This window comes from Phalaenopsis equestris, unplaced genomic scaffold, assembly GCF_001263595.1.
Source record: "Phalaenopsis equestris unplaced genomic scaffold, ASM126359v1 Scaffold000223, whole genome shotgun sequence".
NCBI classification, from domain to species: Eukaryota; Viridiplantae; Streptophyta; class Magnoliopsida; order Asparagales; family Orchidaceae; genus Phalaenopsis; species Phalaenopsis equestris.
In genome coordinates, this window is record NW_018164665.1 from 136,982 (window position 1) to 151,097 (window position 14,116).

General features: G+C 37.5%; 1 protein-coding gene across 1 annotated transcript in view; it reads left to right on the forward strand.

Annotated features, from left to right (window-relative positions):
• The window catches only part of LOC110023195 (trafficking protein particle complex subunit 8), a 103,679-nt gene that overhangs the window by 59,963 nt on the left and 29,600 nt on the right, over window positions 1-14,116 (forward strand). The window contains exons 22-25 of the mRNA XM_020722485.1: window positions 3,301-3,483; window positions 3,566-3,676; window positions 3,951-4,115; window positions 4,202-4,360. Coding sequence (XP_020578144.1) covers window positions 3,301-3,483; window positions 3,566-3,676; window positions 3,951-4,115; window positions 4,202-4,360 — 618 coding nt within the window. The remainder of the gene's footprint in view (window positions 1-3,300; window positions 3,484-3,565; window positions 3,677-3,950; window positions 4,116-4,201; window positions 4,361-14,116) is intronic.

The following is a 14,116-nucleotide window of genomic DNA, read 5'->3' on the forward strand; positions in this document are numbered from 1 at the left end:
CATTTTGTTGAGCTCACAATAGCCCATTTCGATGTTGTGATGAATCAGGATTGCAAGAATGCAATCTATAATGTCGATGTGAAAGCTTTCCTTAAGAGCTTGTTGATTCGACTGCTCATTAATAAGAAATCCACAACAATGCAAGCCTTTTGGTATGAGCAAGCCTTTCGGTATTAGCAATGGGCATGTCATTGATCCATGAGTGATTAACAGCCTGGATGCTATTCCTCATTGCCAATCTTCCACCGTATATCTTCATTGAGTGTTACGGCCCCATTACACAGGATTTTTTCAGGTAGTCAAGGTGTTGCGTTGAAAACTTTGAGTCAATAAGTTGCTTCTATATTTTTCTCTAAAACATGTATGCAGTAGAGAATTTTGATCCTGCATAAAATTCCATGCAAGTCGAGCCCACAAGGGCCCTTTGCAGGCATCAGTGGCGTGAAGCCAAGACATCCGACTTGAATTGGCTAACATAGCTTCTCCCAAGCTATGTTGTGGAGATTAGGACGCGACAGATCCTTGCGCCAAAGGAATTGCCTGCACTTCCTCTGCAATTTCTGTAGAACACTATTGGGGACCTCCATGTGGGTGATTCTATATATATATATATATGTATATAGAGAGGAGCGATTTCTTAATGTGCATAACCCGTCTGACAAGCGATAGTTGTCTAACACCCCAATTATTCAAGTTGATGACAACATTATGAACAATTTCCATGAAGTCTTCCTTATGCAATTTTTGGAAAGCAAGCTTTATGACAAGATACTCAAATTCCTCGACCCGGTAAAATGAAAGAAGTATGCAACATTCTCTAGTGGGCGTGGCGTTGCTAAACGTGATAGTAGACCATCTTATTCAATAATCATTAATGATTTTATTGAGCAGCCTGACCTTGTGCAAATTGGCTTTTGCAAAAAAGTATGATATCATCAACATACAAGAGGTGATAAATGCAGGTAGTTCCATTGGAAATACGCAACCCGACATGATGCACTTTTTGTTTTATGGCTATAAAAAGAGAAGCTTCGAGCAAATAATAAGAGGTATGATGAAAGTGGGCAACTTTGCCAGGACCCACACTCCGCCTCAATCCAGGTGAAAGCCTGCCATTAATCATGAGGCTATACCTATGATGTTCCACACAATTAGTAATCCAATTACAACACTTTAGAGGGCAGCCCCAAAGTTTAAGAACTCTTCTCAACGTTTTGACAAACCTGACATATAGTAGAGGTGAATGTGACGTGGGAGCTTGGGTCGCGATACTGTAGCAGCTAGAATACTGCGGACCTTTTTTTGATCCATTGCCTTTTCTCTTACGAATTCTATTTCCTTCCTATTCGGTACCCTTCATATTCTAACTTCTAGTACTTATTATAAATATATTGTTTGTTGTCTTAGGGTTCAGTTTTTGGTCTTTCTGTTTTTTTTTTCTGTCTAACTTGCTGTCGATGATTGTTTCTCTTCTAGGGCTGTATTCGACTATGTGTGGTGCTCCGGATGTATCTCGTCCGAGTTAGTGACCTTCTCCAAGAGTTCGAGTGGTGCTCCTGTTGTAGCTCGATCCCACTGGGATATTTATCCCATTCAACTCCTCCGAAACCCTTTCACAGCCATTCCCTTTGCTGCCGCAGCCCCTAGACAACCCTCCCTCTTTCAATCATCTCGTCTTACTTTTTCTTTTCCTTCCATTTACATTTTGTTGTGTAATTCCTGCAATCTTGCTATTTTGTTCTTTAATCTCATGTTATCGACTTAAATCACCTTCACATTTAGAAATATAGTAATTAGTTTCATTTTGGCTTTTAATCATTTATTGAAAGAAGTTGTTGAAGCTTTGCTATACTTGATTGGAAATAGAGTAAAATCCTTGGTTTTGGAGTTATACGTATGTTCCTTTAATTCTGAGGAGGATATATAGTTTTTTGAATGTCAACGTAAATCACTGACAAATTTGTATTCGTTTTATGATTTACTTCAAATATATATTTTAAGCATTTTAAATATGATTTACAATCAGTATTTCCTTTTAAATATAATTTACCACTTGAATTTGGATTAAGTTTATCTCGGTGGTGGTGGTGCAGTTTTGTTATTTACTTGCAATGCATGCAAATCATAGAAAAATTCAAAGTTGACTACAGTGAAAGCATGTTGGCTTCTATCGGAATTGCTTTTCCTGTATTCTTTTAGATGTGTGTTCAAAGTAATTGCACTCTTATAAGTTATGATAAACTTGCATGTGTTTTTAAAAGAGACTGGGTCTGCTTAATTAGTGGCTAAGGAAGATCTCTATTGAAGCGGTGAAGCATCATTAATTTTTCCCCTTTAACCTATCACCTTTTAAGCTCATTTATCAGCTTGATGCATCAGCAGCCATCCGTGCTGTTGCTGTAGTTAGTCTGAAAATGTTGTATACATGGTCCAAGGAAATGTTTTTACATCTGGCAGCTGTGCTATAGTCTTAATAGTTGCAGTTTCTGGGTGAATAAAAACAATGCTGATGGCCAGCTGCTTGTTTGACACTAAACATGGAAATGTAATTTTGATTAGCTTACTATAGAAGTTTGGTTCAAGCTGTATACTATATTTTTTATCTAAAGGTTTTAGGCATCTATCTCAGTAGATTTATTTATGATGAATTTCTTCAAATCATATGATATTTGTGATTGGCCTTGTACTCATCATATATTTGTTCTGATTTTGTGTCTATTTTATATCCGTATTATCTTTGATCCCACCTAACGCATGAATGTCTTAGATTTATATTTGAAAAAAAAAAGAAAACTAAACTCTAGGTTTCGTGATTCTTTCCTTTTTCACCGTGTACATTGATAACTAAGTTCTTAAGCAGATTCTTTGATAGATTGTTGGAAGCATTATTTATATCCTTGTAGTTCGTAACTGTGGAGTAGATGCCAGGATTTAACTTTTCAATGATGAAAACCTCAATTTGTTTTGCCATTAAATTTAAGATGGTACGTACTTTTTTTGTTTTTGATTTGTATTGAGTGCATTATGTGATATCCCATGGTTTCCTATTATATTAAACATTATAAATCATTATCAGCTATTATTGCCTTGTAGCGTTCTTGTCTGTTGATACAGCTAGTGACTGAACCTTGCATGATAATCTCTCAGTAATTTTGTAATGAACTTGTTTTTACAGCTCGTTATCTTCTCAAAATATCTGAAGTCACAGTTCTATGTTCAGAAGCCATTCTTTTCCAAGCATAATGATGTCATGACGGTGTACCTAGTGTTCTAAAGTAATTTCTCCTCGTTACTTTTCAGATACAACTTGATGCTACACCGACGATTGAAGGAGTGCTGAAAATACTTGGAGTTAGATGGAAGCTATCAGAATTTGTTGTTGGATATCATTTCTTCGAGCCTAATATGAAAAAGAAACACAAGAAAGAGAAAGGAGTAGCCAGGAATACTTCAGGAAGAATTCTTAATTTTGTGGTCATCAAGGTAGCCTTTAAACTGGGCTTTAACCTTATTCCCCTTTTTTTAAAAAATGAATAATAAACCATTTTTTTTCTCCTCATTCCAGGGTCTACCAAAACTTGAAGGATGCATCCACAACCTGCCAGGAACTGCCTTTGCAGGTGATTTAAGGCTTCTTAGGATGGAACTCAAAAATCAATCAGAATACACCATGAAGGTATGTCTGTCATTTCCAAGCTAGTCAAGTGGCCACTGTATTCCTTTGCTCATCATAGAACTCTTTATAATTTTGTTTTCTCATGTACCGGTTAACTTAATATTTTTAACACTTTCAATATGCTACGTTATAAGGGCTTAAACTGGTAAAATTGTTTCTCATTGACTTTCTTCTTGCTTCTTTTTATTGTACTCCTCTTTGGATTTGCTATTCCATTTTCTTTTTCAATTTCAAGATTAAGTTTAGTTTAATTGGACAAACATGGACTATGCAGAACATGAGAATGACTATCAGTCATCCGAGATTCTTGATTCCAGGAAACTTGGAAGACTTGAACAAGGATTTTCCTGGCTATCTTGAGAAGCAGAAAATTTCTAGAAGTATGGATGCTTCAGCTAATGTTCAGAAGTTTAAGAAGCTTTTGTTTTATTTCCCAAATGTGAGTAATTCTTTTCCATTGCATTGTACTTAGATGGACATTTTCATTGTTGGTTTAAAACTTTATCATTTTTTTTCCCGCTGCAGGATGTCACTATAGAAGGAGGAGCTATATTGTATTGGCCTCTCTGGTTTCACGCTGGTTTTTCTGGGAAGATTTCCTTATTTCTATCTCTATATTACGAAATTGAAAATTGCTCTAGTGACATGATCTATAGGACATTGCGAATGCACTATGACTTGGAGGTAATAGCAAATGAATAGTCATTGCTTTTCTTTTGTCCATCCTTCTAGAACGAGCATAGAAAAATGTTTCAAATTATGGTTGTGATGAAATCATAATGATTCCAAAATATTGGCTTTCGGCACTTGTTGTCGAATAAGTATAAAAAATTAACAAATCACAATTCTGAAATCACATTGATTACAAAAAATTCTTAACAAGTACTTGTCTTGTAGAATGATGTTGGTTACCTTTACATTTTACTAATCTCTTTTAATTACATAATGTGCTGAATATCTATGGATTCACAGAATTGGCAGCCATTGGATTGCTGAATAAGGAATGAAAGGAGCCACATATTCATGTGCTAAATATACAAAAATATGTACATCGATTGCTACTTTCTTTCGTTAGCCGTGATATGAACTTTTGAATAGCAGTTTGATTTTTAAATTCCTTGTAATTAGTAATTTCTAATATATTTCTAGGATGTTTTGTGTATAAATACTCATAAGAGGAATAAACAAATGCAAGCTTCGTTCCTACTTCATTTTCTCTTTATGACATCAAAGCATGCTTAGGGTCCTCTTTCCAACCTTTGTTTTATCTCTCTTTTATTCTTAATCTTCTCATCATATCTGGTTTATTTGGCTTCCCTTCCAAATGGTCAGCAACCATCATGAATGGTAAAAATAAATCGGTCTTATCTAAGGAGAATTTGAATGGCTATAAATCTCATATTATTTGAATGAAAGAAACTACTTGACGTGCCTTAGATTTTGTATGTCTTTTTAAATAAAAGGGAAAAGTCCTCATCTTATTGATATTCCTCTGGATCTGAATGAACTAAGGTTTGTAATTTAGAATGAAGATGCAGGAAATTAGTGGGCTATACATGTTTCTAACAGTCGCAAAAGATATTTTAGAAGCTGTTAATTTAACTGGTTTAAAAGTTCAAAGATGTTGCTCTCATCTAAAAGATAAAATTCTTAATAATCAAACTAAATAACATCTCTGTCATTGAATATTTCAATACAATAAAAGTATATTGTTTGAAACTAGATTACTACCAAGATTTCAAGTTATAGTATATGTTGTGATTCTCAAACAATATTATAAAGGAAAGGATTTAAGTTTCTTGCAGTACTCGATCAAGTTCATATTTAAAATGGAGCAGAGAAAAAAATTCATTCATTAATGAGGTCTTCTTGCTTATATGATCCCAAGATGGAAGAAGTATGGTAATGCTTGACAAACTTAATTTTGAAATGTTGGCATGAGTACTACAAAAACTTATTGGGCTAATTACCTTTGATTCTTCTTAAAATGCTGCAAAAGCCTTTTTCCAAAGGCAACTTATGTAATTATTACAAGAAAAAGAGTTATATTATTGAGAATGTTGGAAATTTTATCGAAAACCCAATGCTTATGTGGAAAATAAAAAAGGGCAATCTGAAGGGTAGACTATCTCTTTAACTAAAAGATTTTAACTCGGAAGAAATTGACAAGCTAAGAACTTCCACAATTACATGCAAAAACTTTTTCTGGTCATGCATTTTGGTTCAGATTAAAATAGTATAAATTTCAACTCTTGTACTTTTAATGTAACAAGTAGTTTCCTTTAAAATTTGGATAAGAAATTTAAGAGTCAATGATCACATGATAAATCGTGTCATCTTTTTTCAAACTTATAAATCTTGTGTTAGCAACAGAAAAAAAAGGTTATATACGACATCTTAATTCCTATACCAATTAAAAAAATTCCTCTTTTGCATTCATTCAAGAATGCCCTACATATCCTGAGTCCAGAGTAAATCTTATTTTATGCATAAACTCCTTGACTACAATTACAAGGTGATATTTGTTGACCTCAATGGGTGCTCAGCTCCTCAACCTAGTTAAGCACTGCTTCAAAGTCAAAGACAAATAGCAGATGCAGTGTTGAATAAGACATTTAAGATATTTTAATTATAATGAAAATAAGTCAAATATGTCTTATTCGCAAAATAGACCATGTTGATGCTTCGTAGTGCTAAAATTATCAAGAAAGGGCCCTCGTGATTGATTTGATTGAATAATGACAATGACAAATAATAGTCACGATGGTAAGTTGGGTTCTAATTGCTTTGATACTTTCAAAATCAAGCTAAAATGAAATGTGTTCGTGCATCCAAAATATTGAAAACACCCAAAAAGGAGTCCTCACATTACCAAATCTTTGCATTATGAATATGATAGAGTGTGTATATGAAATCACGAAAATCATGCTTGAAATGCATCGAAGACAATCAAAATCGATCATGCGTTGTCTTCTTGCCAAACATTGATTTGTTCGAAACATTAAAATTGCTTATGAAGGATGCCTAAAAGTTTGGCAAGTTGCATGATGATAAATGAATAAGATCTCCATAGAAGGTGTGCAAAGGCCACACATTCCTGAAATGGGTTGTGCTGACGCATCTGGAATGCCAATATTACTTGGGAAGAACACCCTTATTGCTTCACAAGAAGGAAAAACACAAATTTGAGTGTGCATGAGTTGATGTCATACAATTCAATACACATGATATAAGAAATTGCACGAGAATGATAACATACAATTAATTTAATTTTGTTTAGATATTTAATATAATAATAAAATAATAATAGTAGTAATAGTAATAGTAATAATATTAATAATAACGAAATCAAGCCAATGCTTGTGTGTAGATCCTCAAAATTTTATGCACACCCTGCGATATCGCTCAAAGGTAGTGTTTTGTCCAATCTCTATTTTAAAAAAAAATGAAAATTCTTAGTCTAAACAGGACATCATTTTCCGCACTCATGCATGATCCCGCTATCTTGAGAACTCCTCTTTCATTGTTCTCTGTACTTATCACTTTCTTCTTCTCTAACATCCCCCAACTCCACTCCAAATTGCACAAATACCCTGCTAGGCATGCTATCTCCTTTTCCGCTAGCTTGTTCCCGTCTTATGGCGCACTCCATTACCTTTGTTCTCTGCTTGTGCTTGTCTTGTTTTTCTTTCTCTCATAGAATCTGCACAACCCTATAGCTTCGTAGCATCCATGTACTTTCTACTCTCATCGACATGCCCCCACAAATCGTCTCTCTCAGATTGGTGGAAGAATAAAAAAATTTCCTCTCTACCTGTTTATCTTTCTAAACCAAGGGAATAAAAAAAAAGCTCGTCCCCTCCATTTTTCTTAAGTCTTCCTCCTCTCTCCCTTTCTTTGTCTATCTTTAGCTCTCTCTCCCCTTTCTCTCTCTAAATTGAAAACCAAGAGAAATAAACATTCATGTGTAATTTCTCTATCGCATGAATTTATGACATCACTTTTTGTGTCTCATATGCATATAAAGTATAAATGCAATTGTAACTTTAATAAAGCACCAAAATAAGTATGTGGACACGTCTTTGTTGAGATATGTTTTTCTTGTAATATATGCCCACTTACGTGCTTATCTTTGTATGGTAGGGAAGAAAATTTTAGGATTCCAAATTAATTTGTGCATGCATTTGTCTTGACATGGCAAGGAAACTTATGTCAAAAAATGTAATAATCAGTATATATATAAGCACCTGTTTGTTTTGTGCACCTCTTTTTAAGTGTCACATGTCCCTTTCGAAGAGAGCAGAGACCGAAGAAAGGAGGAAGGAGAAGGAAGAGAAATAAGAAGCGGAAGGAAATGGTAGCAGGCGACTCACATGCAACATGGGAAGTGGATGGAATCGAGAAAACATCGCGTAAGGGAGAACCTACTGAGAGAATTCTGGGATGGGTGCTTGCGTGAGAAGTTGGTGTCGCTGTTGGTTGTGGGTTCGCTATAGATTGACTAAGCCAACGTCGTGCATGAAGGAGAAAGCGTGTCGACGACACGGTGTGCGGGACGAGCAAGCAGCGTTGCTTGCGGGAGGAAGAAACGTGCACTCATACAATGAAGAACCCGCGTATGTACAAAGCAAGGAGATCGATTCCCGAGCACGCCAGAAGCCCCTGTGCCCGAAAGAAGAGGAAGAAGAAGGCGCTCATGTCGCATGTGTGAAGGAGAGGAAAATAAGAGTTGAAGCTGACAGACGTTTTTAGCGTTGTCGACGGAAGACGAGAGTTTAAAAAGGCTTTTAAGATTATATATATATATATATATATATATAACACAAGAATTTATGTGGTTTAAGATGAGGAACTTATGTCCACAATAAAAAACATGTGGCTTCCCTTTTATTCATTGCTCAAATCAATATTATAGGTTGCATTCTATGTACCATTAAGCCGCAAATCAAGCTATGAATTAAGTCTTCCTTATATAAGCTTAAATATTTTATTTAAAAAAGAATCTAAGTTTGGTAGATTTCACTGATTTGAAATAGAAGAGGAAGAGATGATTACAAACCATAGTTCTGCAATTTGCTTCATGAATTGTTAGACCACTATATCTACCTAATCTCTAAGTTGTTGATACAACCCTCAAAGCTTGAAGATCCACTAAAAGAGCTTCTTGCTATGAAAGGACACAATCTAATCCTTTCTCAACCTCTCCTTTGTGACGTTCGCAGTTGTTATGCCTCCATTCTTATTCTTACTCCTGGAATAGACCTGTCATTCCTCTTCCGAAGATTGACTCACTTGATCTTGGTCTAATGTGTGTTGGAGATGTGCAGATTGTTGAACATTAGAAGCAACATGTTATACCGACTGATGTTATACCGACTGATTCTGCTATTGGATCAAAGGAGCACTCTTGTGTGTCTTGACATGTTAGGGAGTCGTCTTCAATAACAGTGGGTGGTATAAACATAACTGGATCTGTAGCTGTAGTATATTGTTCTTCTTCAGGAACTGTGGTGTTGGGAAGAAGATCGGGTTGCATCTTCTCAACAAAGATAATAGGTGGTTCTTTTTTAGTGATATTTGGCCTTAGATGAGGATGCGAACGATAACAAATAGTAGAGTTGTGGCCAAACATACTACAATGAGAGCAATAAGTAGAGTTGTGGCCAAACATACTACAATGAGAGCAATAAGTAGAGTTGTGGCCAAACATACTACAATGAGAGCAATAAGGAGGGTGTGGTTCGATTTCAATCTTTTGTTAATACCCGTTGTGAGTATTTTCAATACACACCGCATCCGGAGCTGGTTGAGTGATATCCCTCTCAACTAACACACAAGCCACAGAAGGTTTGGTGATAGCAAGCATAGGACTATCAACCTTGAGAGGCTTACCGTAAGTAGTTGCTAAGGAGTAGTTGCGTAAGTAGTTGCTAAGGAGTAGAGAATTTCCAAATTGAACAAATGTAATTTTAACCCTGGAAATTTTATCCAAATTGGAATGATAGGGGACTCTGCTTTGGGTTAAAACCAACAGTCCATTTCAGAATTTTCATATAACGGTTGTCGATCTTGATAACTTTCCGAGAAAAGATGTGGGTATAATCAACATCATGAGACAACTGAATCAATGATCAGTATGTGCCGACTATCGAGTAAACCAATATTCTAACCGCCCAATAGCTTCATAGCCTCAAACTCTTTCCAAATGATCTCCAATTTTGAATTACCATAAAGAAATTTTCCCACTAGAGCAAAATGCCAAGAGGATGCAAGAGTACTGGTTTCAACCTAAAGTAATGACTGAACGCTATTATACGAGCCCCAGACCAGAGGAGACTTACAACTGACAAGCAGATGCCCAACCAACTGATCCGAGTACACAACACATAGTACACAACACATATTTTTTTATATATATATATATATATATATATATGAAAAAAGCTCGAAGACAAATATATTAATACCGAAAAGATACAAAAATGTTGTATTGGAGGGTCTAAAAGAAAGTCCAACTCACACAATACAACGTATACAAAACTTAATTAAAGCAAAGATACATAAAGATTAAAAATCAAAAAGCCACAAAAGTAAGCAAAAGTGCTGGGATCATCCAACTTTAGTCCTCCCTCTGCCTCTAGTTCTTGAAAGTGAGTTGACTAACAAATTTGAAATGTGAGTATCGGTGGCCGTATGTTGACCTCGCTTTCGGTCTAGGTGTAGTTTTCCCCTCCTTGGTAGCCTAGGATCTAGCCGTACGACCTTTCTATCGACTACTCCTAGAAAACTAGTGAAGGAGCCCTCCTCGTTAGCAATTCTGAATTTTTCTTCGCTCGACTTGACGTTCCTTGTGATAGTCTTGACCGCTATTACCTAGTAGGTAAGACTACTCCGAAGGAACTCAGAGAGCATTCCTATAGGGTTGCCGGTCTTAGGATTCACTTTACTCGTTGATTTGGCGCCGCTGCGCTCTTCGCCGTCCTGCTTAATCGAATTTGAGCCGAGTTTTTTGACGTGATTCGGGTCGCGAAGCGTGACACTTTTTTAACCAGACCGACGACGAGGTTGCCCGGACGACTCCGGATGACGAAATGGACTGCGTCGATGCGTTCGGAACATCGATTTTGCTTAGGGGGGACGTTCGTTTCATTGCGATGGCGCGTCTTGGGGAAAATACCTATTTAAGTGTTTATTATAATAATAAATAATATTTTATTTTTATTATTATTATAATTAATAACTTATATTAAAATCCCTAACCTAAATCTATCTCCCTCCCCGCCTCATTCTTTCGCATCCGCGGGCCTACCTCTGCCCTAGCGTGGCTCCTTCGCTTGCCCGGCCCCCCCCCTCCCGTCGTGGCATCCTTTTGCTCAAATATCCGTTGGGAACTGTTTCATGCTTGGAATAGTTAGGTTGGTGGCCCAAATATGTTCTCTATGTTGTTGTTCTTATTTGAGATGTATATTGGCTTCATATCTTGATATTTCAAAAACATGCGGGTTGCTCCTTGGCTTGGGTTGGCTTGGTTTTACCTTAAGATGGATGGGATTTTAATTTCTGTTAAGGCTTGGGTTTTAATCTATGCTTGGACTCCGTCTTGGCTTTAAATGGCTCGATTTTAGTTTTCCTTGGAGCTCGGATTTACTTGCTTTGGCTCTTACCCGAGAGCTGGTTTGGTGGATGAGCTCGGTTTTGCTTGTTTGACCTTGTGTTGGCCTTGAATGACTTGGTTTTTTTTGTCTGGTTCTGCTCCTACCCGAGAGGTAGCTTGGGAGCTTGATTTGGTTTGTTCTTAGTCCTACCCGTGAGCTTGTTGGTTTGGCTTTGGCACCTGCTGGGCTCGGTTTTGGCATCTCGTTAGTGTTTTTTTTTGGCTTAAATATACTTATTGTGGAGGAATTTATTTTGATTTGGAGGAGTTCCATAGCTATTCTTGTTCGAAACATATGATAGTCTTATATTTTGACATCTTGAGGGCATAGAGATATTTTCTACCCTTTTGTTGTGGCCTGGGTTTGATTGCTCTTACTCGAGAGGTGGTTTGAGAGTGGTTTTGCTGGCTTTAGTTCCTACCCCTACTCGTGAGCTTGCTGGTGGCTTGGGTGTTGATTGGTGAGATGGAAGTATGAGCATGCTCTAGGGATTGGATTTGATTACTTGCTTAAGATGGTGGAAATATAGCATGATATAAGTTTTTTTTCCTCTTTTCTCTACTTGCTTGAGATGAAATTATGACATATTTCTATTACTGTAAATAAGAAGGTTGAAACATGGCTTTGAGACAATGTTAGCTCCTCTTGCAAGCATGTTAGGATATGTATCATGAAGCTGTTTCATTTATTCTTATCTAGCATGAGACATTGGAAGGTTTATTTGGTCTTTCACACATGTGGGGGCTCGATTTTGGCTCCCTGTGGCATTTCCTGGCTCGAAATGCATGTTATGAGAAAAAAATATTTAATTTCGAAAGTCCTGTAACTTGCTAGGATGGCTTGGCTTAGCTCCTCGTGGGGCATCCTTTTGCTCAAATATCCGTTGGGAACTGTTTCATGCTTGGAATAGTTAGGTTGGTGGCCCAAATATGTTCTCTATGTTGTTGTTCTTATTTGAGATGTATATTGGCTTCATATCTTGATATTTCAAAAACATGCGGGTTGCTCCTTGGCTTGGGTTGGCTTGGTTTTACCTTAAGATGGATGGGATTTTAATTTCTGTTAAGGCTTGGGTTTTAATCTATGCTTGGACTCCGTCTTGGCTTTAAATGGCTCGATTTTAGTTTTCCTTGGAGCTCGGATTTACTTGCTTTGGCTCTTACCCGAGAGCTGGTTTGGTGGATGAGCTCGGTTTTGCTTGTTTGACCTTGTGTTGGCCTTGAATGACTTGGTTTTTTTTGTCTGGTTCTGCTCCTACCCGAGAGGTAGCTTGGGAGCTTGATTTGGTTTGTTCTTAGTCCTACCCGTGAGCTTGTTGGTTTGGCTTTGGCACCTGCTGGGCTCGGTTTTGGCATCTCGTTAGTGTTTTTTTTTGGCTTAAATATACTTATTGTGGAGGAATTTATTTTGATTTGGAGGAGTTCCATAGCTATTCTTGTTCGAAACATATGATAGTCTTATATTTTGACATCTTGAGGGCATAGAGATATTTTCTACCCTTTTGTTGTGGCCTGGGTTTGATTGCTCTTACTCGAGAGGTGGTTTGAGAGTGGTTTTGCTGGCATTAGTTCCTACCCCTACTCGTGAGCTTGCTGGCAATCTCTTGGGGTTGTTTGGCTTCTACACGAAGTGGCTTGGGTGTTGATTGATGAGTCTAGTTTAAATGTATGTCTTTGCCCTATCTATAAAGTGAGGTGATTGAAAAATGGGTTGAAATGAGCTTGCTGGCAATCTCTTGGGGTTGTTTGGCTCCTACACGAAGTGGCTTGGGTGTTGATTGATGAGTCTAGTTTAAATGTATGTCTTTGCCCTATCTATAAAGTGAGGTGATTGAAAAATGGGTTGAACAAATTTCTTTATGTTCTACATGGTGAAATTGGAGTCGGTTTGGAGGCTTTGTGAGGGTTTGCCCATTCACTCTCCTATGTATATCAAATATCTTCATATAATTGATTTGGGTTGCCTTAGCCGTGAGGCTCCTCTCCTTCTGTGCCTCGGGTTGCCTTAGCCGTGAGCCCCTTTTGGCCTCGGATTGCCTTGGTCGTGAGCACCTTTTGGCCTCGGGTTGCCTTAACTGTGAGCCTCTTTTGACCTCGGGTTGCCTTAACCGTGAGCCTCCTCTTTGCCTTGGCCGTGAGTCACCTGTGGGACTTTATTCGGGTCTGGAGCTAGGTGGTGCTGATATTGGCTTTTACCCGTGAATTTTCTTGGCTTTACCTCACTTCGGCCGAGGATCTTGGTAGTTGTCTTCCTTTCTCTACCGATACAGGCCATAGGTCTTACACCTCAGTGCATTGGAAAAATTTCGTGTTTGTTTGATGCGTGAGGCCATGGATTAATTTGGGAGTTGGGAGATTTTGATATCAACTTGGGGTTTGGGAGGATTTGCAAGCCTTATTTGGGAGAGCATTTGGTTGATTTTATTAATCCTACGTCTTTGGAGTATGAAAAATCAGCGCAAAGTAGCCCTGTGTGTTTATTAGGAAAGACCTTGGGTCCTACTTTTCCAGGTCTTTTCGATAGGAGTTTTGAGAACTGATCTATTCTCCTTTTCGGTGTTTTAGATGGATCAGTGTCTCCTTTCTCTCACCCCATTTCTGTTCTTTTTTTTCCTTGTTTGGTTCAGTTTTCGACGCTTATGTCCGACGCATAAGTGTCCACGTATAGCCTTTTGCTATACGTTAAACCATCAAACAAGCTCGCAAGTAGTTTGTTTTGGGGCGTAGGGTGGTGATAATAAAGACACACTGAAGATAGAGCAGAAAGATGCCCTATCTTATAACAT